The sequence below is a fragment of the Tamandua tetradactyla genome, chromosome 5, assembly GCF_023851605.1.
Source record: "Tamandua tetradactyla isolate mTamTet1 chromosome 5, mTamTet1.pri, whole genome shotgun sequence".
NCBI lineage: Eukaryota > Metazoa > Chordata > Mammalia > Pilosa > Myrmecophagidae > Tamandua > Tamandua tetradactyla.
Genome location: NC_135331.1, coordinates 128,870,559 through 128,895,557, shown reverse-complemented (window position 1 = coordinate 128,895,557; position 24,999 = coordinate 128,870,559). Strand labels below are relative to the sequence as shown.

Genomic DNA, 24,999 nt, shown 5'->3' with positions numbered 1-24,999 from the left:
TGAAATGCATTCCTGTTGATGTAACACCACGTAGCCAAACTCCTGACCTCCTATGTTTCTCAATGTCAAACGATTTCTTGCCTAAATAGCGTTCTTACAAATTCTTGTTCCTTCTCTAACATGCATGTAGAAAATAGACAATGGACAAATGAGCATATACATACATAGCCACTGTGAATTAGTATAAAAGTAATGAAAATGAAAATGAAGCAAAAAGCATATCATATTTTGTTTCAGGGAAGTCTGTAAACTTAGCATTAAAAAATATTTTTATTGACAAACCAACATACAAACACAAACATTCTTAACATACGAACACCCCATACTTGGTGTACAATCAATGGCTCACAATATCATCACATGGTTGTATATTCATCACCACAATCATTTCTTAGAACATTTCCATCATTCCAGGAAAAAAAAAGAAAAAGAAAAAGAAAAAACTCATACATTCCATACTCCTTACCCCTCCCTTTCATTGACCACTAATATCTCTATCTACCCAATATATTTTAACCTTTGTTTCCTCTATTTTTTCTATACCCTTATCACTCCCTTTCATTGATCACTAGTATTTCAATCTCCTCAATTTATTTTAACATTTGTGTAAGCTTGGCATTTAACCCAACATGGTTCTTCAATCTTTTCACCTACGAAGGGGAACTGAGTGGAATTGTACACTCTTTTCTCTCATAGATTTTTTCAATTGGTAAGTTTTATTCTTGACCAAAACAAGACAGTGCTGCAGCTCTTTCAAGTGGAAACCTTCCTTATGTTTCAAAGGGAGAAAAATCAAGAATGCTTTAGCAATTATGGGCAGTAGAATTAGGATAATCTCAATCATGGTATGAGACACCACCTAGAACATGCTGAAAACCTGGATCCTGAAAAGGAAGTTGCTCATCTACTTTACATGGTCTCCCAAACACTTGTTAATAAATTCATTTTTTCCCCTGCCTCCCTCATTATTCTTCCACATGAAGATTAAATGGATTATACTGTAATTAAATTTGACGCTAGCAAGAGGCAGTGCTTTAGAGTAATGAGCCACTGGGAGTCTGGCATTCTATTCCTAGCTTCACTGCTGCCTTATGGGCTGTGGACAAAGCACCCCTACTTCATGGTGCCTCAGTTTTTCTGTCTATAGAGTGAGATAATGTCTCAGAGGGGTCAAGTGCTGCTTTATGAGCTCTGAATTCTAATTGGGCTCCACATTCCTTTATAGAAAGGTACTCCTTGAAGAATTAAAGATGTATTTATATTGTTGTTGTGACTTTAAATAGGAAGGAAGCTTTAAAATTTAACTTTTAAAGCTTCCCATTGCACAGTACATTATCCATGTTCTTAAATACTGCAATCAGCTGTGCGTGGAGTGCTCTTTACTGAAAATTTAAAAAAGCACCACCAAAACGTACTGTAGAACATTTTCAGAGCCATGTGCAGTGGTTTAACTGCAGGACTTCCAATGAAGTTAATGGGACTCACACTGACAAATTCCAAGCACCACTTTGAAAATTTACCCCATAGTGACAGTGTAATGCTTCTTATTGATCATAAGTCTTCAGATAACATCTCAAGGCAAAAAGAGTCAATTTCTCAAAGGAAATAAATAACCTTTAATGAAATAAATCTTGTATTGCAACCATCGTAATTAAGAGTACGGAGAAGAATTCTTTGGTAAGAAGGTGCTGGGAATTGCGTGATAGTTACTAATGGGGCTGGTAAAAGAGTTTCCATCACATTGCTCATAGAAAAGAGCACATTTTCTTTTTAGTCTTAAAATTTCATATTTCTAAGGGCAGAAATACAGTAATGTGGAAAAGTCAGAGGAATAATTTTATACTCTTTTGAGCAGGTAATAATTTGTATGCGGCTGATATGAAGTTCCAACAGGTACAGATAATTTAAAAAATCCAGGGTCTAAAATGTTTATTGGATGACTGAGCTCAAAAACATGGGATTGATTTTTCATTCCTTTGCCTCATCTAATCAGTCGAAAAAAATTCTCGTAACCTTCTTTCTATGACTACTACCTCCACCATCTCTGCCTGGTACCACCCTATGTAGTTTACCTCCTTCCAGGTTTGCCTTTTCTAAGCCAATCTTCACATTGCTGTGGCAGCAACTTTTATAAAAGACAAACCAGATTAAATCCTTCCATGGTTTTTTGAAGTTAACAAGTTAAAATCCAATCTTCTATGTGGTTCAAAGGCGGGAATTTTAGGTTGTAACATGTTACTAGAATAAAAGTTAATGAAAAAAAAACATTGGAATGTATAATATAGTGAACTCAAATATAAACTATGGATATAGTTAGTAGTATAATTATAATAATATGTTCCACCAATTGTAACAAAGGCACCACACTAATTCAACGTGTTAATAAAAATTCCAATCTTCTTGCATGACTTGCAAGACCTCTTGTGATCTGATCCTGCCTGTTCTCATTTCTTCAATTCTTAGCTATTTCCCTCCAGCCACTTCCAACACTTGCTGATTAGTTGCTATACCATGCCTGCTCTGGTCTCCAAGCCTCTCCATATATTGCCCTCTGCCTGGAATACCCTAGCTCTCCTCATTTTCTCATCTCTCATTGATTGACAAATTCCTACTCATTCTTCAAGGAAGTTCAAGTGTAACGTCCTCTGGGAAGCCTTCCTCAATCTCCCCAAATCCATCACTATCAGAGCAATCACTCACACTATTTTGTTGATTTTTACAGTTTACTTCTTAGTCTCTACCAAGAGGCTGTACAGTCTTATGGGCAGGGACCATGTTTTATTCCTCTTTATATCCTTTTCCCTGAGGCTCATGTTAGGTTCATAATTTTTCTGTCTATGTGTGAGTATTCTTACATAATACACAATCGTATAGAATATTAGCATAATATATCATGGGACTCTACTAAAATTTATAGAAAGAATGAGACATAATATTTAGTTATTCACTTCCCTCTGAGGGCATTCTTTATATGGTCAAGTTATATCAGCTTATCAAGCTACTTTATAAATTTGTGCAGTAGGTCAACACTTACCTAAAAATGTCTGCTAATAGACATTTTTTTTTAGTTGTAGAACAGATTTCAGAGTTTGGTATGGGTTACAATTCCATAATTTTACATTTTTACTTCTAACTGCTTTAAGATATTGGAGACTAAAAGAAATATCAATATAATGATTCAGCAGTCATACTTGTTTGTTAAACCCTACCTTCTCTGCATAACTCCACCACTCTTTAGGAGCTCAGAGATGTATTTGGGCTATGCCCATTCTGACTTTTGCATGTTGGAAGGGGCTACCAATAACATGGGGTAGAAAGATAGAACTAGTTGATGTTCTGAAGAGGCTGGCCCCTCTAGGTTTCAGGACTTATCTGGTCCAATAGACCTTTTAAACATCACTTATCCAGAAGATATTTCCAATTGTGAAAAGCCAGGGAATTTCATGATAACATTGTTCAAGAGTGTTTACAGTTTGATAAAAGGCAAGTAAGTCTGTTCTCGATCTCAATTTCTCGTACAGGTTGGAGAGCAGCAATTGGTAACCTGATTCAGGAGATATGATTAAGGCTGATTCTGCAATTAAGTTGTTCTGTAAAGTCTGGCTTTTTTTTATTCAGGTATCTTGAATTACTAATGTTGAACACAAACATATTGCGATCTTTGTTTATAAATTGAGGGCAATGGACAAAGTACAATTACATTGAATTGAAAATACTAATAAACAATAAGGACTTTTTTTTTCATAGTCAGGTAGTTTAATTTTTCTAGCATGAAATCACCTAGTGGTAAATCTGGTCTTCCACCTACCATCTTTCTAACCTTGGGCAAGTTTCTTTAATTCTGGCTTACTTCACCTATAAAATGGGATACAGTACTTAGGTAGAACTAAATAAGATACTTATCAAGTGCTTAGACCAGAGCCTAGCACATAGTAGGTCTCAATACATATTAGATATTATTTATTAAAGGGACTGAAATGGCTTAACTGTCCTCAGATGACCTAGCTAATAATATGGCAGGAATCTATATGAACTTAAGGAGTGTGAACACTTAGAAGTAAAGAAAGGTAGCTCAAAGATGTATGGCTTACAAGAAATAATTTGAGAAAATATTTTTACTAAGGGGAGAAGTGATTAGAAGGTCTAGAAGTTGAAATAATTTGGGGAGGTGTGTCTCAGAACAAAAGATAGAGAAGACAGAGAAGCAGAAAAATGCTATCTCAGATTATTAATTCAAATGTCACCGGCAGTTCTGGGAGCCTCTGATCTAACTTTTGAAAACATTAGCAGTGTAAGTTGTCTTTTAATAAGATGGACTTACAGATATATTAGAGTTGCCTCAGCCATGCAACTGATTTTAATACAGGTTTCAATTTTGTTTTAGTCAAGTAAGAAACTGGTTATATTTTTCTGTCACAAAAAAGTCCACTTGTTGGCATTTTCCTGAGGCACTGCTGTCTCATGTCAAATGTGTATATGTTTGATTCATGGGAGAAACATCTGTGCTGTGGTTTGTCTCCTATTTATTCTGTGGAAATATTACATTGAAGGAAAACTGTTAAAATATTGATAAGAAATCAACTTATATTTGCACCAAATACAGACCCAAGATTAATATCAGGCTGGTGCTTTTTATTTTTCTGATTCTCATTGCAAGACTGAAAAATATGGCCATGTTATATTTTTAACTGTCTATAGAAGGAGTCTCAAAGGAATGAAAAAATCCACCTTTTGAAGTAATTTGTTGGCTTCTTGACACATAAGGTTCATTACTGCAATCTATGTACCAGCCTTCGGTACTATTTGCAATTTTTGGATAGGTCATTAATGAAAGCTAGGAAAAGGAATGGCTATGAAATAAATCTCTGAGGTTATTTCACACATTCTCAGTCTGAGTCCTTTGAATGAGTGATCTATGCTTCAATGAAGAGAATTCACAAAGCAGTACAGTGAGGCAGTCAGTCCAGGTAGATAAAGGGCAGCTCAGGTTGTCATCCTGAGATACACTTGACTCTCCATAGTGGTAATGCAGTGATTATTGCCTACAGTTGTAGAAATGTTATTACTACAGAATCTTAGCGGACAGATGCAAATTGAACACATATATGGAATAGATTTTTGTAATTCAAATAAGACCCTACCAATTTTAAAGCAAGCTCCTCAAATCAAGCAGAAATAAATTATGCAAGTAAAGAAGTATGTAATTAAACATTTACAAAGGTTCATTCTTCCTTTAGGTCACAGTAGTTAAAACATGTTTCCAAACACAAGTATATGATGATTTTATGATTTCTTAAATCAATGGTTTTCTAAAAATACTCCTGGTTCTAGCTAGAATGCAGGGGTCAAGAAGGTAGGCAGTTCAAGAGGCGGAGGTCATAAGCTCTTTGGGAATTGGTTCTTGGTTCCTCTCTCAAATACTAGCAGTTGGTCAATAGGGCCCAATAGGATATGAGGTTTACTAGCTGACCGCTGAGCACCACAGTCTGGTACCAATTGGAAAGAATAATGTTGGTGGGCTTGCAGAATGTATTTCCAGTTGAAGGAATAGCCAGGCTACTGCAGTCTTTTCTATATTGTTTTGCTGCAGGCTCAAGATTTATAAAATATATAAAAATATCTGGGTGTATGTTTTGGTTTGCTAAAGCTACCAGAACGCAATATATCAGAAATGAATTAGCTTTTACAAAGGGGTTTTATTAAGTTACAAGTTATAATTCTAAGGCTGTGAAAATGTCCAAATCAAGGCATCAACAAGATGTCTTTACTCAAGAAAGACCGATTGTGTTCAGTGTTTCTCTGTCACATGGGAAGGCACACGGTGACATCTGCTGTCCTCTCACAAGTTCTGACTTCAAAAGGCTCTCTCAGCATCTGGGGTCTCCTGGGACATTTCCTTTTGCATCTCCACACATCCATATCTATGTTGGCTCTCTAAGCATTGTGCTTTCTCCAAAGATCTCCATCTTATAGGACTTTAGTAAGTGGATTAAGACCCACCTTGCAAGGGGTGGGCCACATCTCCATGAAAACCACCCAATCAAAGGGCCTCACCCATTAAATTGGGTAGGTCACAGCTCCATGGAAACAATCTAAGTAAAATGTCCCATGCAACCATAGGTCTGCTTTCATGAGATTGGATTAGAAGAACGTGGCTTTTCTGTGGTACAAAACAGCTTCAAACCAGCACAGCGTGTATTTGGCATGTTCAGATTGATCAAATCTCATAAATTCATGGAGTTTTGAGAGGTCTTAGCTATATTTCCAAACATCTACTCAGAAAAGTTATCATGGGCACATGAGAGAAATACTATTCTTTTTTTTCCATTTCACCATAGTAAATTAGGTTGAACAAAGGAATTACAGGGTTCACTTTACATTGTACTCTATCATTTTTAACAGTGAGATTAATCATTTCCATTAACCTAAGAAACAGGCCTAGAAGTCATCTGGTACAGCCTGCTACCTTCAGGCAAGGGAAGTTTGTAGCTTAAATTTTACTAATCTCATACTGAAGAGCCAGATTTGAACATGTCATATTATTATATCAGTTCAGTTGGGTCATGGATCAAAATGTTACATGTACATTAAATAAAGGACGGAAGAAAAAATATACGGTTGTCCTAAATGCAAGTACACATCTTGTTCTTGTTTAAATAGGGAGTCACTATACAATTATCCATGAAATTTTCTTCCAAAGCAATTAATTTACTAGAGGTAAAATATTCAAATGAAGAAAAGGCTTGAAGAGTTCACTAAACTGTGATTATGCCTAAAGGATGTGATATTACATTTTCAAGGTCACTATTGACAAGTCTAAAGGCAAGTAAGATTACAGACAACATAACATCATTCTCATACCCAAAGTCGTTATTATCAAGACCTGTATGGATCTGAAAAGGATGAGTAAGATTAAAGCATGAAGACTGGCTGATATGTAAACAGCTGAAAACAGCTATCAAAAGGCAGCAGGCACCCAGAAAAGAACTTTCTTGTTAGGTGGAACTCAGGGCTATGTTGGCATTGCCTCTGGAATTGGAACAAAACCAATTTTTAATTGGTTTTAAAATCTGGAATGGAACATTCCTGCAGTCATCCATGAACCAACCTTATCCTGCAGAAGTTGAGTGAATCTTGGCCAACCACCTTCCTTTAACTTATTTTGTTTGTGCCCCTATGGGACAGAAAGTACTTACTGCGCAGGAGTCTCAATCACATTAGGGTCCTGCACAATGTTGCTTGGGCAGGGAATTCAGAGAGAGAAGAAAATCAAATGCCTTCACTAATATGCCTTGGGGCTGGGTGGCTGGGCAAGGCTATCACTTTAGCACCTACTTTTCTCTGTACCTCAGCAAAATGGCTTCCAAAAGCAAGTGAAGCCTAATTCTTGGAGAAGGGAGGTGCCTGGACAAATAGAGTGCATTAGTGAAGGCCAAACAAGTTGGATTGAATTAACTTAGATTTTTCACTTGCTTCACTATTGTAAGTGCAGTGCCTCACACACAACTAAATCCCTGTACATGTTTGTTGAATGAATTGGTGACTCTTTTGAGATGTGCATACTATGAAAATACCTAGTGGCAGAGAGAGTGCGGGGAGCCCCAATTCTTGCATTTCCCAGGTCTGTGCTCTCCCTACTCGCAAGTATGAAAAAAAGGATTTCCTTAACAGTGCCCAAGTATGGAGACACCCCCCATTACTCCTTAAACCACTCTTCCCCTGCCCCACCACAGGGAAAAAGGTAAAGGAGGAAAATAAGAGAACTAGTCAACTATTTCTGATTCTTAAAATAAAAGGGAAAACCTGTTTTAGACTAAGAAGATAGTCTAAACTACCTTATAAATTATAAAACCCTCATTCTCAGCTTGGGAATAGTTGAAGTAAGTAAGACTTCACTAAAAACTTTCTTTTTTTTCTTCACAAAAAAGTATTTGGGCTTTAATGGCTGTCTGAGAACTGAGAAGGAAAAAAATCAAAAAGAATAAAATTTAGCCGACTCGTAATATTTTTAATAATAGATTTTATACACAGGATCTTCAATTTTAAGATATGCTTTTAAATATATTACTGAGAAATACCAGATCTGAACTCCAGAATGTTGTACGGCATCTTCATGAAGAAGTGCTATTTAAAGCTGGTATGCAGGTGAATGGAGTGAAACAACAGTAGGTATGAGGTATTTATTTGGGGGAGGTACGAGGGGGACTCATATTTCAGAATGCAGAACATTTTATTAGGTCCAGAGTTACTAGTGGATAAAGTAAACCAAATGTGTAATAATTATTGAAGCACACCAATTGAGATGTGATGCCAAGACTAATACATTCCTATTCATCTCAGCTGATTAACAGTATAACCAGGTGTCATATCATAGAGCAAAAGGGGGGGTTTAGACTAATTGAAATTAATGTTTTCTGAATTCAGCGCAACGCCAAAGAGCCACATATTTCCGTATAACTTAATTGATACAAATGAATGTTCTAGAGCCAGATTACTTGGGTTCGAATCCCAGCTCTACCACTTAATACCGGTCTGACTTTTAGCAACTTCACCCCTCTTTGCCTCAATTTCTTTATCTGTCAATGTAAATAATAAAAATACTTACCTCATAGAGTTATGATGAGGATTAAATGAGTCAACACTTTTAAAACAAAAGATTGCTTGGCTTTGGTAAGTACTCAGTGAATGTTAGCTTTTAATATTAATCAAATGTCTCAATAAAGGAGACAGAAGAAAAGAGATGCGGTACTGATACTCACCTATAACACAGAAGGGCTTTCGGGCAAACCTCAGTCTTCCCTGCCATCCTCTATATCGACAGCAGCAGCCTGCAGACCAGATTCGAATGATGAACTCCAACCCAAAGACGACAATCATCACAAACTCCTAAGATATCAAACAAGACACTTCAGAGGGAAGCATTATGGAGTAAACCAAGGCAAGAAAATATATGGCTATTTCTGGATATTTAGGTATTTTTGTCTAAAATGTCTAATGTCCAAAGTTAAGAACATCGCCTCTTTTCCAAATCAAACCAAACCTGGAGAATATCAGCAATTCATATCATCTCCATCATTTCCTATCGTGGAATGTTATTGCTTTTCAAGCTTCTAACATTTTGCAGTTTCAGGAGTCAGTTTCAATGCTAAATGTGCAGGCTGACTTATCCATCTTTTTTGTCTGGAACATTTAATGTAGCTGACTTTAGCTATCTGGTAACATAAGAAATATCTGAAGTGAAAGAGTGAAATATAATGGCACGTTTTACAGAAGACAGAGCCTCATTTTGTGGCAGGGAGTGACATAATTCCTAAGCCCATAAGAGTTGCTCTCAGAGAAGAAGAAGTAAATATTTAGAAGTATACTGAGTTCTTTTGTTATGGTGTCAAAATCTTCATATAAAACAGCAGGTTTCAAAAGCATTACCACGTGTGTGGCATATAAATCTTTTGCCACAATGAGACCCTGACACCTCAGGATCTGAAGCTTAATTATTATACTACCCTTCAGTAAAATCTGCCTAGAAAACAACACCGGCTTTGGTAAAGTGACTCACATTGTTTAGGAAAAGTTGTGAGTTAACTCTGAGGAAAGGCCAAGAAAAGCGGTTCATTAAGCAGTCAGTCACAGAATGAAAAACTAAATGGAATTTGTAAGAGGAAAGCATCTCTGGGGTAAGGTTAGTATAGCTACCTGGTTGTCCTTACGAGGACAGCTACTGAGTTTATAAAAATTGGTTTTACTTTAAAAAATAATTTCCTATATTGTTTTTTTTTTAATTTATTTTTTTATTAATTAAAAAAAGAATTAACAAAACAATTAGAAATCATTCCATTCTATATGTACAATCAGTAATTCTTAATAACATCACATAGTTGCATATTCAACATTTCTTAGTACATTTGCATCGATTTAGAAAAAGAAATAAAAAGACAACAGAATAAGAATTAAAACAATAATAGAAAGAAAAAGAAAAAAAAAACAAACCTGTACCTCACATGCAGCTTCATTCAGTGTTTTAACATAATTGCATTACAATTGGGTAGTATTGTGCTGTCCATTTCTGAGTTTTTTTTTTTTTTTAAAATTTTTTTATTAATCAAAAAAAAGAAAAGAAATTAACATAACATTTAGAAATCATTCCATTCTACAAATGCACTCAGTAATTCTTAGTATCATCACATAGATGTATGATCATCATTTCTTAGTACATTTGCATCGATTTAGGAAAAGAACTAGCAAAACAGCAGAAAAAAATATAGAATGTTAATATAGAGAAGAGAATTAAAATAATAATACTAATAATATATATATATATATATATAAAGGAAAAAGAAAAAAACAAAAACAAAAGATACAAACACACAAACAAACAAACAAAAAACCATATTTCAGGTGCAGCTTCATTCAGTGTTCCAACATAGTTACATTACACTTAGGTATTATTGTGCTGTCCATTTTTGAGTTTTTGTATCTAGTCCTGTTGCACAGTCTGTATCCCTTCAGCTCCAATTACCCATTATCTTACCCTGTTTCTAACTCCTGCTGGTCTCTGTTACCAATGATATATTCCAAGCTGATTCTCAAATGTCGGTTCACATCAGTGGGACCTTACAGTATTTGTCCTTTAGTTTTGGGCTAGACTCACTCAGCATAATGTTCTCTAGGTCCATCCATGTTATTACATGCTTCATAAGTTTAGTCTGTCTTAAAGCTGCATAATATTCCATCGTAGGTATACACCACAGTTTGTTTAGCCACTCGTCTGTTGATGAACATTTTGGCTGTTTCCATCTCTTTGCAATTGTAGATAATGCTGCTATAAACACTGGTGTGCAAATGTCCGTCTGTGTCTTTGCCCTTAAGTCCTTTGAGTAGATACCTAGCAATGGTATTGCTGGGTCGTAATCCATTCTGCCATTCTATGTCTTTTGATTGGGAAATTCAGTCCATTAACTTTTAGTATTATTACTGTTTGGATAATATTTTCCTCTACCATTTTGGCTTTTGTATTATATATATCATATCTGATTTTCCTTCTTTCTACACTTTACTCCATACCTCTCTCTTCTGTCTTTTCGTATCTGACTCTAGTGCTCCCTTTAGTATTTCTTGCAGAGCTGGACTCTTGGTCACAAATTCTCTCAGTGACTTTTTGTCTATAAATGTTTTAATTTCTCCTTCATTTTTGAAGGACAATTTTGCTGGATATAGGAGTCTTGGTTGGCAGTTTTTCTCTTTTAGTAATTTAAATATATCATCCCACTGTCTTCTAGCTTCCATGGTTTCTGCTGAGAAATCTACACATCGTCTTATTGGGTTTCCCTTGTATGTGACAGATTGTTTTTCTCTTGCTGCTTTCAAGATCCTCTCTTTCTCTTTGACCTCTGACATTCTAACTAGTAAATGTCTTGGAGAACGCCTATTTGGGTCTATTCTCTTTGGGGTGCGCTGCACTTCTTGGATCTGTAAATTTAGGTCTTTCATAAGAGTTGGGAAATTTTCAGTGATAATTTCTTCCATTAGTTTTTCTCCTCCTTTTCCCTTCTCTTCTCCTTCTGGGACACCCACAACACGTATATTTGTGCGCTTCATATTGTCATTCAGTTCCCTGATCCCCTGCTCAAGTTTTTCCATTCTTTTCCCTATAGTTTCTGTTTCTTTTTGGAATTCAGATGTTCCATCCTCCAGTTCACTAATTGTAGCTTCTGTCTCTTTAGATCTACCATTGTAGGTATCCATTGTTTTTTCCATTTTTTCTTCTTTGTCCTTCACTCCCATAAGTTCTGTGATTTGTTTTTTCAGATTTTCTATTTCTTCTTTTTGTTCAGCCCATGTCTTCTTCATGTCCTCCCTCAATTTATTGATTTGGTTTTTGAAGAATTTTTCCATTTCTGTTCGTATATTCAGCATTAGTTGTCTCAGCTCCTGTATCTCATTTGAACTATTGGTTTGTTCCTTTGACTGGGCCATATCTTCAATTTTCCAAGCGTCATCCATTATTTTCTGCTGGTGTCTGGGCATTTGATCCGATTTCCCTGGGTGTGGGACCCAGCTGGTTGAAAGGTTTTTCTGTGAAATCTCTGGGCTCTGTTTTTCTTTTCCTGCCCAGTAGGTGGCGCTCGTGGCGCTCGTCTGTCTGCACGGCAGTCGCCTGGGAAACCGCGCGTGGAGGCGGGGGTCGCTGGCCGTGGCTTGGGAGAGTGCTGGTCCTAATTGCCCAGCTGGCCCGAAACGCCAAGCGTGACAGGAGGGCCCCGCTATCCAACGTTCCCAGTCAGACCGGGGAGCCACGTGCGTGGAGGGGACCCCAGTCGCCAGCCGCCCTGGCCGGGAAAATGCGCGCCCCTCGGGTAGCTCACCGCAGCAGATTCTCCCTGCCCGTTCAGCTGTTCCAGAATGGGGTACGCTGTCTTTTTGGTCTCTGTCGTGACTCCGGGAGCTGTTTCGTATTGTTTCTGTTTCTTTAGTTTCTTTTCTGGAGGAGGAACTAAGACCCGCGCATCTTACTAAGCCGCCATCTTCTCCGGAAGTCCTCTCCTATATTGTTTTTAAACGAGTGTTGACTAAAATGTGATAACCTGGTCTTCATTCAAACATTCAAACATTTCTGAAATATACAGCATAGAAAGGAAAGGCCCTAATCCACTCTCTACTCTCCTACCCTACTCCTAAGATAAAGACTCTTAGCAAATTTAGAAAAATGGCATTTTTGCTGCAAGTTTCAGGCAAACGTCTGTTTCTTTAGTTAGAGCATGTGATGATGTGCTGCTCTTTTGAAATGCCTAGTAGAGATAGGTCATTCTATCCTGTTATTTGATGTTATAGTAATCTACAATTATTATCATGATGAGAAATATCCAGTATGGTCACTGCTTACTTACAATGACTTAAAATTACAGGATAAAACTCTGAAGATGACTTTATGGCAAGATAACTAAAACTATAGTAAATACATACTCATTGATGATATGATGGTACTGTTTTGTTTTGACTTTGCTTTGTTTTTGAGCGCATCTATTTTGGTAGTTAATTCTATTCATTTATTAGGTATCTAAAGTGCCAGATCACTTGCTTTTAATCCAGCACATCTTTCCACATATAGAAGGCATGCTAAGGCCTAAACGTCCATGTAACTTTGTTCAGTCCTTGTCATAGTGGTTTTAGCGGTGACTATGCACCAATGTAGGTTAATGGTAGGTCTATCATTTTGGTACCTGTCCCTAACTCCTGCTTATGGCAGGAATTTTGGCTCTCTATGGGGGAGAGGTCATATCATGGGATATAACTAAGAAAATATCAAATGTGGCTTGAGCCTCCAGGCATCACCATAGGATAATTTTTCCTTTTCATGGGAATAGATGTCACTAATGGATGTAAGATCATTGTTCCCAAGTTAGGTGGGCCAAGGTCACTGTACTATTTCTACATTTGCACTGAGGCATGGTAAATTACATTTACAAATTACTTCTCAAAGCCCATTGTTCAGGTATATTGCTTGCTGCCTTTAAAAAACATGCAAATAATTCAGGGAAACTAAGCTTCTTTTATTTTCAAATAAAGAAGAGGAAGTTGTAATTGAATTTCTCCAAGGTGGGTCACAATTTCTGCCTTGGAGAAAAATAATACTAAGGTTAGAGTATCCCTCTTCTTACTAAAATATTAATTGCTTGTTATTCCCCACGAAAGCTTGGTTTTAGACTGTGTGAAAAATGACCTCAAAAATCTCCAGTTGCTGAGTAATCAGCACTGAGAGATGAGAACTAGGTAGCTGAATGTCAATCTTTGCCTTCAAAAGACCAAGAGTGGCAGGCTGTGGTGATGTTCTCTCTGTAGGATGTTTTTCCCCCTTAATTAAAAAATTTAGTTATTTATGTGGTAATAATAAAAATCACTAATATCAGAAATGAAATAGGGATTATTTCTGCAGCCATTAAAAAGATAAGGGGATATATGAATAACTTTAAGCTCATAAATTTGACAATTTAGAAGAAATGCAAGAAATCTTCAAAACCAAAAGCTACCAAAACTCAACCCAGAATAAATAGATAATTTGAATAGCTCCAAAACATCAAAAAAATTGAATTCATAATTTAAAAAGCTCCCCAAAAGAAATCTCCTAACTTGGTAGTTTCACTGGGGAACTGTGCTGAACATTTACATTAGAATTAATACCAGTTTTACATATTTTAGTGTAGAAAATAGAAAAGAAGACCCTTCCTGACTCATTTTAAGGCCAGTGTTACTCTGACGTCAAAACCAGACACACAGTACAAAATCAAAACAAAACAAAACAACAGCCAATCAATATCTCTCATAAATTAAGATCTAAAAATCCTCAATAGTATATTAGCAAGTTGAATTCAACAATGTAAAAAAAAAAAATCCCATGGTCAAGTGAGATTTATTTCAGGTATTTAAGACTGGTTCAACATTTGAAAATCAATTAATGTGATCCAATATATCTATAAGGTAAAGAAGAAAAACTACATTGTCCTGTTAGCACAGAAAAAGCAAATCCAACATTGATTCAAGAAAAAATGGAAACAGAGGGGAATTACCTTGACTCATTAAAAAAGCATCTACAAAAAACGTTGTAACATCATATCTAATGATGAAAGGCTAAGTACTTCCCCCCAAGACCAAAAACAAGGCAAGAGGTCCACTTTAAACCTTCTTATTTAACATAGTATTGGAAGTTCCAGCCACCGCAATAAGGCAAGTGAAAGAGAGAAAAGGCGAATTAGAAAGGAAGAAATAAAACCATCCCTATTTGCAAATGATGCTACTGTCTACAGAGAAAATCCCAAGGAATCTACAAAAAATCTGTTAGAACCAATAAGTGAGTTAAACAAGGTTGCAGGATATAAGACCAACTTAAAAAATCAATCACGGTTCTGAAATGTATACTAACAATATACATGAAGAAATTGAAATTAAAAGATAAAACTATTTAGTCACTCCAGAGAAAAGGAGATACTTACCATATACTTAGCAAAATATGTATGTTAAAAATATATGTATGTGAAAAGTACAAAATGCTGAAAGAAATCAGAGAAGAACTAAATAAATGGGGAGAAATACCACGTTCATGAACCGGTAAACCGAACGTAGTAAAGATGTCAATGCTTTCCAAATTAGCCTACAGTTTTAGTGAAATTCCTCACAGAATTTCAGCTAGATTTCTTTTTTAGACATAAAAAAATTCTAAAATTTAATTGGAAAGGGATAGGTCCTAGAAAGTAGCTAAAACAATTGTGACAAGAAAGAATAAAGTAGTTTGAATCACTCTACCTGATATTAAGGCTTACTATACTGTTCCAGTAATTAAGATAGCAAGGTATTGGCAGAAGAATAGGCATTTAGATCAGTGGAACAGAACAGAGAATTCAGAAATAGATCCACACAAATCTGTCCAACTGATTTTTGATAAAAGAACAAAAGCAATTCAATGAAGAAAGAATGGTATTTTCAACAAATGATGCTGGAGTAACTGAATATCCATAGGTAAAAAAATGAATATCAACCTATACCTCATATCACATACATTAATTCAAAATGGATCATGGGCTTAAGTATTAAGCATAAAATCATACAACTTTTAGTAAACATCATAGAAGAAAATATTCTGGATCCATATCTAAGAAAAGTTATTGGTTTTGACACCAAAATCACGAGTTAGAAAAAGAAAAATTAATAGACTACATTTCATCGAAATTAAAAACATTTGCTCTGTGAAAGCCCATGTAGAGAAGATGAGAAGACATACTGTAGATGGGAAGAAAATATTTTCAAATCATGTATCTGACAAAGAACTAGTATCTAGAATACATAAAGAACTCTCAAATCTCAACAGTTAAAAAAAACCAAGCAATTCAATTAGAAAATGGGCAAAATACATATACAGACATTTGACTGCAGAGGATACACTGATGGCAAATAAACACATGAAAAGATATTTCAACATCATTAGCCACTGGGGAAATACAAATTGGAGCACCAAGATATCACCTCACACCTATCAAAATAGCTAAAATGAAAAATAGCAACAACAACAAATGTTGGCAAGAATATGGAGAAAGTGGATCATACATTGTTGGTGGAACTATAACCGGTATAGCTACTCTGGAAAATAATTTGTCTCGATAAACTCCCCTAAAAAAACCCAACTTCAGCAGATTAGATTATCTTGTTTGTGGGAGACACGCCTTAGTTGATCACAGATGTAATCAGCCACAGTTGCAATCCACTGACTGATGATTTAATAAACCAGCCTTCTGGTTTATCAACCAGCCGTGAAATATTCTTGCAGCAATGGTTAGGCTAGTACTTGCCTGACCAGACAACTGGGTATTATCACCTGGCCAAGTTGACACAAATGTATACAGGAAATTGGAATAAGGTATTTCAATTGTATAAGTATTATTTTCCTGGTTGTGATACTAAACTGGAGCTTTGCTGAATGTTACCATTTGTGGGAAATAGGTAAAGTATACCCAGGATCCTTTTGAATTATTTATTTACATGAGATTCTATAATTATCTCAATACAAATTTCAATTAAAATAGTTGCCAGAATTCCAGCCAATGGGTTAAACTTATGAGGAAACGTGTTCCTCTTCAAGTCCAGCTGCTAGATCTGATCTCATGTTCTGAGTTAATAATGCTCTTTAAATCACTCTTTGCATAAAGTCTACTTATTTTACCTTCAAAGGAGATAAAAATATAAAAATACCTTATGTTCAGTTGAAGTGATTTAGACCAGGGATGGTTCTTCTGCCTTCACTGGGCCAGGCATGAGACAAGTTCTCTGCTGCTGTCCCTCAGAACAAGTCAGTTCATTTTCTCTGGCTTGGTTTTAGTTGAAATAAGATGACTGCTATTTACACAAATGACTGCTAAAGGGATTGGTGAATAATTTTGAGTACTTGGCATACTTGGAGGAAAGTTCTAAAGTAGAGCTGGCATTATTAAAAATGATTTTGTCTGTCCTTACTGAAGCCCCTAGATGCTCAGCTTTGACAGCCCTCCACTGTACTAAAAGTAATGTTCATTATCTTAATTACCTGTCTTGGAGGAGTTTTAGTGCTTCCTCATTTGTTGGAGTAGTCAGGGCTCTCCAGGGAAACAGAACCAAAAGGGACATGTAAACTGATAGGGATATGTAAATATCATGAGATTTATTATAGAAATTGGCTCACACGACTGCAGGGATGGGCAAATCCAAGTTTCACAGGGCAGGCTGATGAGGGTTTTGATGAATTCCCCAGGAAGAAGCTGGCTGGCTGAAGTAAAGAAAGAAATTCATCTTTCTGACTGCTGAAATCATCAGTTCTCCCTTTAAGACTTTTGACTGATAGGATAAGATTTCTCTCATTGCTGAAGGCAAGAAGATCCTTTGTTGATTGTAGATGCAATTGGCCATAATGCAATTAACTGACTAATGATTTAAATCCATGAAATCTCTTCACAGTAACAATCAGGCCAGGGCTTGCTTGACCGAACAACTGAATACTATAAGCTACCCAAGCTGACACATGAACTTAACCATCACATTTATTTTCACAGAATTTTGGAAAAAAGAAAAACACCTTTCCTATTCTTATTAAAGACTAAGGAAAAATATATATAGAAATTAAGATGCTTGAGACACATTGGTAGAACTAGTCCTAGATTCTATCTAGAATATCTATCTAGAATACTAACTTAGCATTTACCTTCTTTTCTAAAAATCTTCATATGTCACTATGATATTATTTTATTGATGTATAGGGCTTTACTTATAATTTGAGATTTAAAAATCAGTACTTGTAGTTTTGTTTTTGAGTTACTCAAAGTGGCTTTAGGTAAAGATTGACTTTTTTGTACAAATTCTCAATGCCTAACAGCCCATGTTCTAGTTGTTTTCTCATTAATTAGCAGCACTGTTCATTAAAACACAGTGACCTTTCTCTAATCTACAAGTTTTTTTTCTGGTTTTATGCCATCAAATAGCATTTTTGTGAAGACGAAATGTCGACATTATAAACCCTGTGACATTTGCACCAATTCTTGAGGAACTGTGGCTAATTAGACATAGGAAATTGGAGATATCACTTCTATTCAGAATATCAGCCTAATCAATTTCTAGCTAGTTTCTGTCCTTTTTTTTGTCATATGCATATACTTAAAGTTACCTAAGGCTAGCAGGACAGCATGTCTCCTCACATAATTTCTGCAGGAAAAGAATTTGTGACGTAAACTGAGTCTTAAATCACAAAGAAAGGCATTGGTCAAAAGGGTTGCAGTTATAATTCTTTGTAATGTGGAAAATTCTGCTAGTACAATAAGGAATAAGGAAATGAAATTAAGATCTAGAGATGGCTACTCACCTAAATCAGAATGTGGAAATAAATTTCCAGAAGTAAATCATCTTACGGAATTTTGTCTCTTTCAAGAACAGAAAAATATTCTAAACACATGCTTACTTACTAGTCATTATTTTAGGGCTTCCTGTGCCATCATCAATTTAGCTACCTTTCAAATTTCTCCTGACTTTTTAAAAAGGTATATACATTAGTAGATACATACTAATATATACAAAAATACACTACTAATGTATCAGGAGAGAATTTGATGGCACTGATTTGACCAAAGGCACTGACTTAACTTCTTTTCTCTTGGAGTCTAAGATACATTAAAACTTAACATTCATGCCTGCAATGGCAGGTGGTGGGGAGAGTATAACACAACTTCACAGTACTGAGCTGCTTAGCAGACACTGAGTTGGGGTGCAGGGAGAAGGGGTCATAGAAGTAGGTGTGGCGTGGGACAGGGGAAATCAGAACATTCATGATTTTTTGGCTTTGGGACGAGAATGAGACAATTTTGAAAAACAGAGTATAACTAGGGTTGCCTTCATTGGCAAGAAGGCTTGGGAAGACACTGATAGAAGAGTTCATTTAGGAGCTCCAGCAAAATCCAGTGCTTCCATCGGTCTTCCCCTCTTTGGTTGTTGGTTGATACCTGAAATTTCCCTAGAAATTTATCCCTTCATAATAAGTTTTTCACACCTATGACATCTCCCTCTGAAATATAATTCACTAAACCACACAGGACAATGTTTATTTATCCTTTAGTTTGTCAGAGGGGCACAGGGAAAGGAGTAGTTTGAAAATGTCCCTCTTGAAATAACACTGTAGCAGAGAAGGGTCAAGGGTAGGTTTTTCTCAGGTGTTGGAGTCACAGGTTGAGTACATCGTGGGCTGGGGGCAGGAAGGGGTGTCTCCCTTACTGGGGAAAACAGCAAAATCACAACAGTCGGAAATAGGAGGACATGATCGTCCTACATCACAGGTCAGCCTAGGAGTGGCCCGATACATCCTAGTTGTCAGTTGGGGTACCGGCCTGAGAACTTCTGCCTTCTTGTAGTGATTTTAGACACTTAGGGATGAGTTGGCTGCTGTCGGGTGCTATACTGTCCAGCTGGTATGAGGTATTTGTTAAGCCGGGGGAATGGGGAAGGGCGCTGCAACTGGAGCGGCGAAGGCTGTATCGCCCCTCCTAACATGGTTTCTGGAACCGCCCCTTCTGGACACCTGACTTCCGGAGAACCACCCCTCCCGGACACCTGACTGCCAGAGAACCGCCCCTTCCGGACACCTGACTTCCTGAGAACCACTCCCTCCGGATGTCACCTGACCCCCTTGCTTAAAAACTGCCTACACCATCACCCAGGCACTGAGTCACCTCTTTCCATCTTGGACTCGGTGAGCGCAGCCTGGGAGCGCAGAAATAAACCCACCCGCTTTAAATTTCCTGGTCTACCATCCTTCTTTCTCACCCTTTCGCCTCCTAAACCTTTCAGTAGCCACCCAAATGACTCTTCTGTATTCATGTTTGCGTTTGTACAGTTATGCCTATATCAAGGCAAAGGATGGCTTAGCTTCCCCTCCACCTGCCAGGGTAGGGTCTGTCCATGGGACAGGTCCTCAGTGGTGCCTTTTGCTGAGGATCTTGTGCTAACAATACAGTGGGAATTCACTCAGATTTTCCTCCCCCCTCCACTGGGCACACAGCAAACAACTTAATGAGTTCTTTACAGCTGTCTACCCTCCCCCACTCCAAGCCTAATTATATCTTAATTTGTTGAGGCTTATATATGTGAGTGTCTGCAGGCAGCCATGTGCGAATATAGCAAGGATCAGAATTAAACCTCTGAATCATGAACGCTAAACTAGAAAGATTGAAAATACTTTGCTGCACCTGGAACTGAACCCAAGGATTCATTCTGCTACAGTTTTGCCAAATAATCACAAATGAACAAGTTTAACTTGGAATTGAGGTGAAAGTCCCAAATCAGATAAAAATGGGAACATCAAGAGAGTCTCGAAAATGAATTAGATCAAAACAATTTTTCATCTGATTCAAATAGTTAATGTGTTATTTTCTCATCAACCTATAGGCTTTGCTTTATTTTAAGAACTCTATGGGCATAGCACAATAATTAAAAATTGCTAAAATAAAAAGGTGGCATTCTATTAGATTTTTATCATAAGAAAATATGCAAGGGCAATGATTTTTTTTTACTTATAAAAATTTAAACAAAATTCCTTAAAATGAACAATGTACTTCAATCAAGAAAGATACTAGCCTTCAGAAATTGGCATACTCGAGCCAAGTTGAGTATAAAGCAAATTTTATCTTCTGTCAATGATATTTGTTGTATGTGGACAAAGCTCTGTGGGTTGAGGTGGACGTCTGTGATAAGACAAGAGTTAGGATGGTTTCTGTGTACTGAGAGGCTGAGAGAGTTGGACCACGGTTAGGTATACACTTAGACAACCTTCTGAATTCTTAACTGTTTTTACTTGTAAGTTGTATTTTCACAGTTGCCCTTCTCTGACTGAAGAAATTTCTCTTACATTGGAGGATCCCTTGACTTCCATAAAATTTGTCCTTTCCCCCTTCCTTTTGTTGGGTATTTACATTATGTCTTTCTAACTGCTCTGCAATGTTTACTTCATTTATAGGTTCTCTCCTTTTCATGAATTCACTTTATAAATGTGTAATGAATATCATAAACATGCAGGGCATAAAAATGAACAATGTCTTCTACCACCTGGGGAGTTTATAATCTATTTGGGGAAGATAAAAGACATATCTACACCCCAGAAAACATACAAAATAGTATGCTGAGTGGTAGTTTCTTGAGAAATGGCTCATCCATTGTTGTAACTCCTCCACCTAGGGCAGGCCCTCACTAAATGTTAGATTAAATTCCCTTAGTTCCAGGCTTCAGGTCCAGTAAAAAACAATTAACATATTGCTTTAAGGTGAAAATTCTGAAAAAGAGCTATTTAAAAGGTGAAAACATTGAAATAAATTAGTTGGCCTATGATTTTTTTTTTTTTTTACTAATCTGCCTCTTCAACTATGCTGACACTAATTGCAATGAGAGGAAGAATGCCTTCCTACTACAAGGTATTTTCATGTCAATACATGCTTGTTTGATTAATCTAAGCTATAGGGGAGTAATAGTAATTACCTAACTTCACTCCTATGATTTACAGCATGAATGAGTTTTGTTCTCATTTTGGGAACACCACTCAGCATATTATTTTGTATGTTTTCTGGGGTGTAGATATGTCTTTTATCTTCCTCAAATATATTATAAACTCCCCAGGTGGTAGAAGACATTGTTCATTTTTATGCCCTGCATGTTTATGATATTCATTACACATTTGTAAAGTGAATTCATGAAAAGGAGAGAACTTATAAGTGAAGTAAACATAGCAGAGCAGTTAGAAAGACATAATGTAAATACCCAACAAAAGGAAGGGGGAAAGGACAAATTTTATGGAAGTCAAGGGATCTTCCAATGTGAGAGAAATTTCTTCAGTCAGAGAAGGGCAACTAGAACCATAGGACATTTTACCCAAGGTTAAGAAAGGCTCTAAATGTTTTAGGCAGAATCCCTAAACGTCTTGATTTTTGGAGGAAATGGGACTTCAGGATAGAGGCAAAGTGGATTTTGAAGGCCAAGCAGAAAGCATCCAATGTTTTATTTATTCAGTAATAAGAAAGGCAGATGTTATATTAGTGGAGGGATCAAGCCTCCAGAAATTCAACTGGTAAGCTGTCCAACAGGGAAGATGTTCCACTTAGTGGTGGAATATATGGCAAAACTCTTGTCAAAATGGTGGGCATGATGCAGAAGAAATAGAAATTTTTGCAACTGTAGCTTTTAGAAGAGAAGAGCTATGGGCAAGGTGGTGATGGAGTCCAGCAGGAATCAAATACTCTCTTTCTTTCTTTCCATGCCCATAAAGTATTGGCTGCATTGTACATCCCCATATGCCACTGAGAGAAACCCCTGTGCTTCTTTGGGTCATCTGATCCACCCTCCTTCTAGACTTCCTTGCAGAACAAGAGCCAATATTATTCAAAATTTGGTCTTGGTTTCTTTCTCTCCTACCCGTTGATGAATATTTTCTCTTATAAACACCAAAGTGCATTCTTTGCCCAAATTGTACACTTCCCCATGACAACAGTATGTATTATTGGTGTCAAGGTATTCTGTGGCAACATGGGTAATATCCTTTGGTGATTTTCAAGGAGTAGAAAAAACATATACCTTTCACTGCCTATATTGCCTGCACACTAGCAATACACTTATGCATACTAACACATGCACTTGTACTCACACTTTTATGCAAACTAGCACAAAAGCTTCCAGAACTGATGTTGGTGCTCAATCAACTAGACTCACAATTAAAATCTATGAAAGACTATTAATAGAATATATCACCATAAACAGATAGTGCATATCAGCTCTCAGTGCAATCTCTGATAAACATTAAAAAGTTAAGTATAATGAAAGCATATAAATCAATGACATTTCAACACTGTTCCATTAATAACATTTTCTAAATTGGAGGAAAATTAGAAGTTTTCTGCTGTTTTGAACATCCAGATCACAAAGAAAACTCAAATATATGCAAGATCATTTATTTTAATAGATTCAATTTTATTAACCAAGTGAATCTTCACAGTGTATTCTTTATGAAATCTGTCATGATTCTGGGACATTTATTTATGTCTCTAATAGTTTCTAGTCAACTGTCAAAATCATTCAGGACCAGTCATGTCGTAAATCAAGTATACTCTTAAATTGAGTAAGATGAAGGGCCTGATCACAGATAACCTTGAACTAATTTAATAAGTTTCTCTGCCTGTTGTTCATTTTGAATCATTAGAAAAACATATTAAGAATTAATATGTTTTCTATGCCTACTGGCTTAAGAAAAACTTGAGATTAGGATTTAAAAAGAAAACTACCTGGGAAATTTTCAATTGTTTTAGAATGCTAATTTTCATGATACCTTATCAGTCAGGGTTCTTGAGAGAAAAAGAACCAACAAGATATATATATATATATTTATAAATATATATGTAAATAGATAGAATATATCACCATAAACAGATAGAGCATATCAGCCCCCAGTGCAATATCTGACAAACATAAAAAAGTTAAGTATTCTGTAAGCATATAAATCAATGACATTTTAACAGTGTTCCATTAATAACACTTTTTAAATTAAAGGAAAATTATATATATATGAGATAATACAATATAATTATAATATAAATATTTTGAGTTTTTTATAAGAAATGGCTCATGTGATTGTGGGGATGGGCAAGCCCAAATTCCATAGGGCAGGTCAAAGCTGGGCAATCCAATAAAGAATTTCAATGAATTCTCCAAGAGAAGCTGGTTAGCTGAGGTAGACATGGAAATTTCTCTCTTCTCTGACTGCTGAAATCATCACTTCTCCTTTTAAGACCTTTAATTGATTAGATGAGACAGCTCTCATTTTGAAGGCAATCTCCACAATTGATTGGAGATAAAATCAGCCACAGATGTAACTGACTTATTGATTGTTTAAATTCACTAAATAGCCTCACAGTAACAATCAACAAGTGTTTTTCCTTGACCAAACAACTGGACACCTCAACCTGGTCAAGTTGATACATGAACTTAACCATCACAGTCCACCCCTTGTCAATTTGGCACCCATACACAGTTCCATAAACCATACTTAATTGCTAAATAAAAACAATAACAATAATATTTTTGCCTAATAATACTCAGTTGTCCTGCATTCAGATGGAAATGCACTAACTTTCTCCAGAGTAGGGTACAAGTCCTTGGGTAATATTCATTTTAAACTTGATATCTATATTTTAGATATTTTTAACTTGACCCTATAACTTAAATACTATGACATGAAATTAATAAGACATGTCATATGATAAGGGGATAAAATAAGGAAGAAAACAAAGATAATTGCTTTATGTATATATACAAACATAACAAAAAACAAGAAATATTTATGACTATTACAGTCCTCATTTCTGTAACTGGTCACATAGTCATAACTCATATATACGAATCATGGAATTTATTTATTTTCTCTCTTTCCTTTTTTTATTTAGGAAAACAAACAATTCATTTAGAACCACCAACACATAGCTCATATTTATAACTACTTTTTTCTACTGCTCATTCCATATTCCCTTTATTCTCAGCAAGCATCTCAACTGGCTTTGGTTCTTTGCTTGGTGGGGTGACCCTAGTCTTCATTTCTGAACTTTCTGGGCCATTAGTAGCCCTGCATGGAATTGTTGTTTCAGTTTTCCATTGACTTTAATCACAGGACATGGTGGTACTAAGAGATGCCTTAAGGGATCTCCAGAATTCCAGGCAAACTCTTCTTTACCTCCATTTTATATCTGGAGTCCTATTTCCCATTGATAATAAGGATCATTCCCCCCAACCAGTAAAGTAATTTATTTCTTTGCCTGTTGATTCAGAGGCATGAGAAGCCCAAAGTGACCGGGTGGCAATTCTAACTTCCATTTCAATGGAATCATTGTATCCCCTGGTGGGGGGACTCCTTTTGGAACTAAAGACCTGTAGACTAGCAGAGGTTAAGGTCACAAGGAAAGGAAACAAAAA

The 24,999-nt window shown here is 36.3% G+C and overlaps 1 protein-coding gene and 1 long non-coding RNA gene across 6 annotated transcripts in view; one reads left to right on the top strand and one right to left on the bottom strand.

Moving 5' to 3' along the window:
• Positions 1-24,999, bottom strand: part of KCNQ5 (potassium voltage-gated channel subfamily Q member 5) — a 552,577-nt gene that overhangs the window by 143,756 nt on the left and 383,822 nt on the right. For 3 of the 4 annotated variants that reach the window (XM_077162233.1, XM_077162230.1, XM_077162231.1), the window contains one exon: positions 8,760-8,886. In XM_077162233.1, the coding sequence (XP_077018348.1) occupies positions 8,760-8,886 (127 nt within the window). Of the gene's footprint in view, positions 1-8,759; positions 8,887-16,734; positions 17,620-24,999 lie in introns of those variants that run through there. The other variant, XM_077162232.1, reaches the window with a different exon arrangement.
• Positions 19,651-24,999, top strand: part of LOC143684856 (uncharacterized) — a 32,419-nt gene continuing 27,070 nt past the window's right edge. For both annotated transcript variants that reach the window (XR_013176224.1, XR_013176225.1), the window contains exon 1: positions 19,651-19,747. This is a non-coding gene — a long non-coding RNA (uncharacterized LOC143684856). The remainder of the gene's footprint in view (positions 19,748-24,999) is intronic.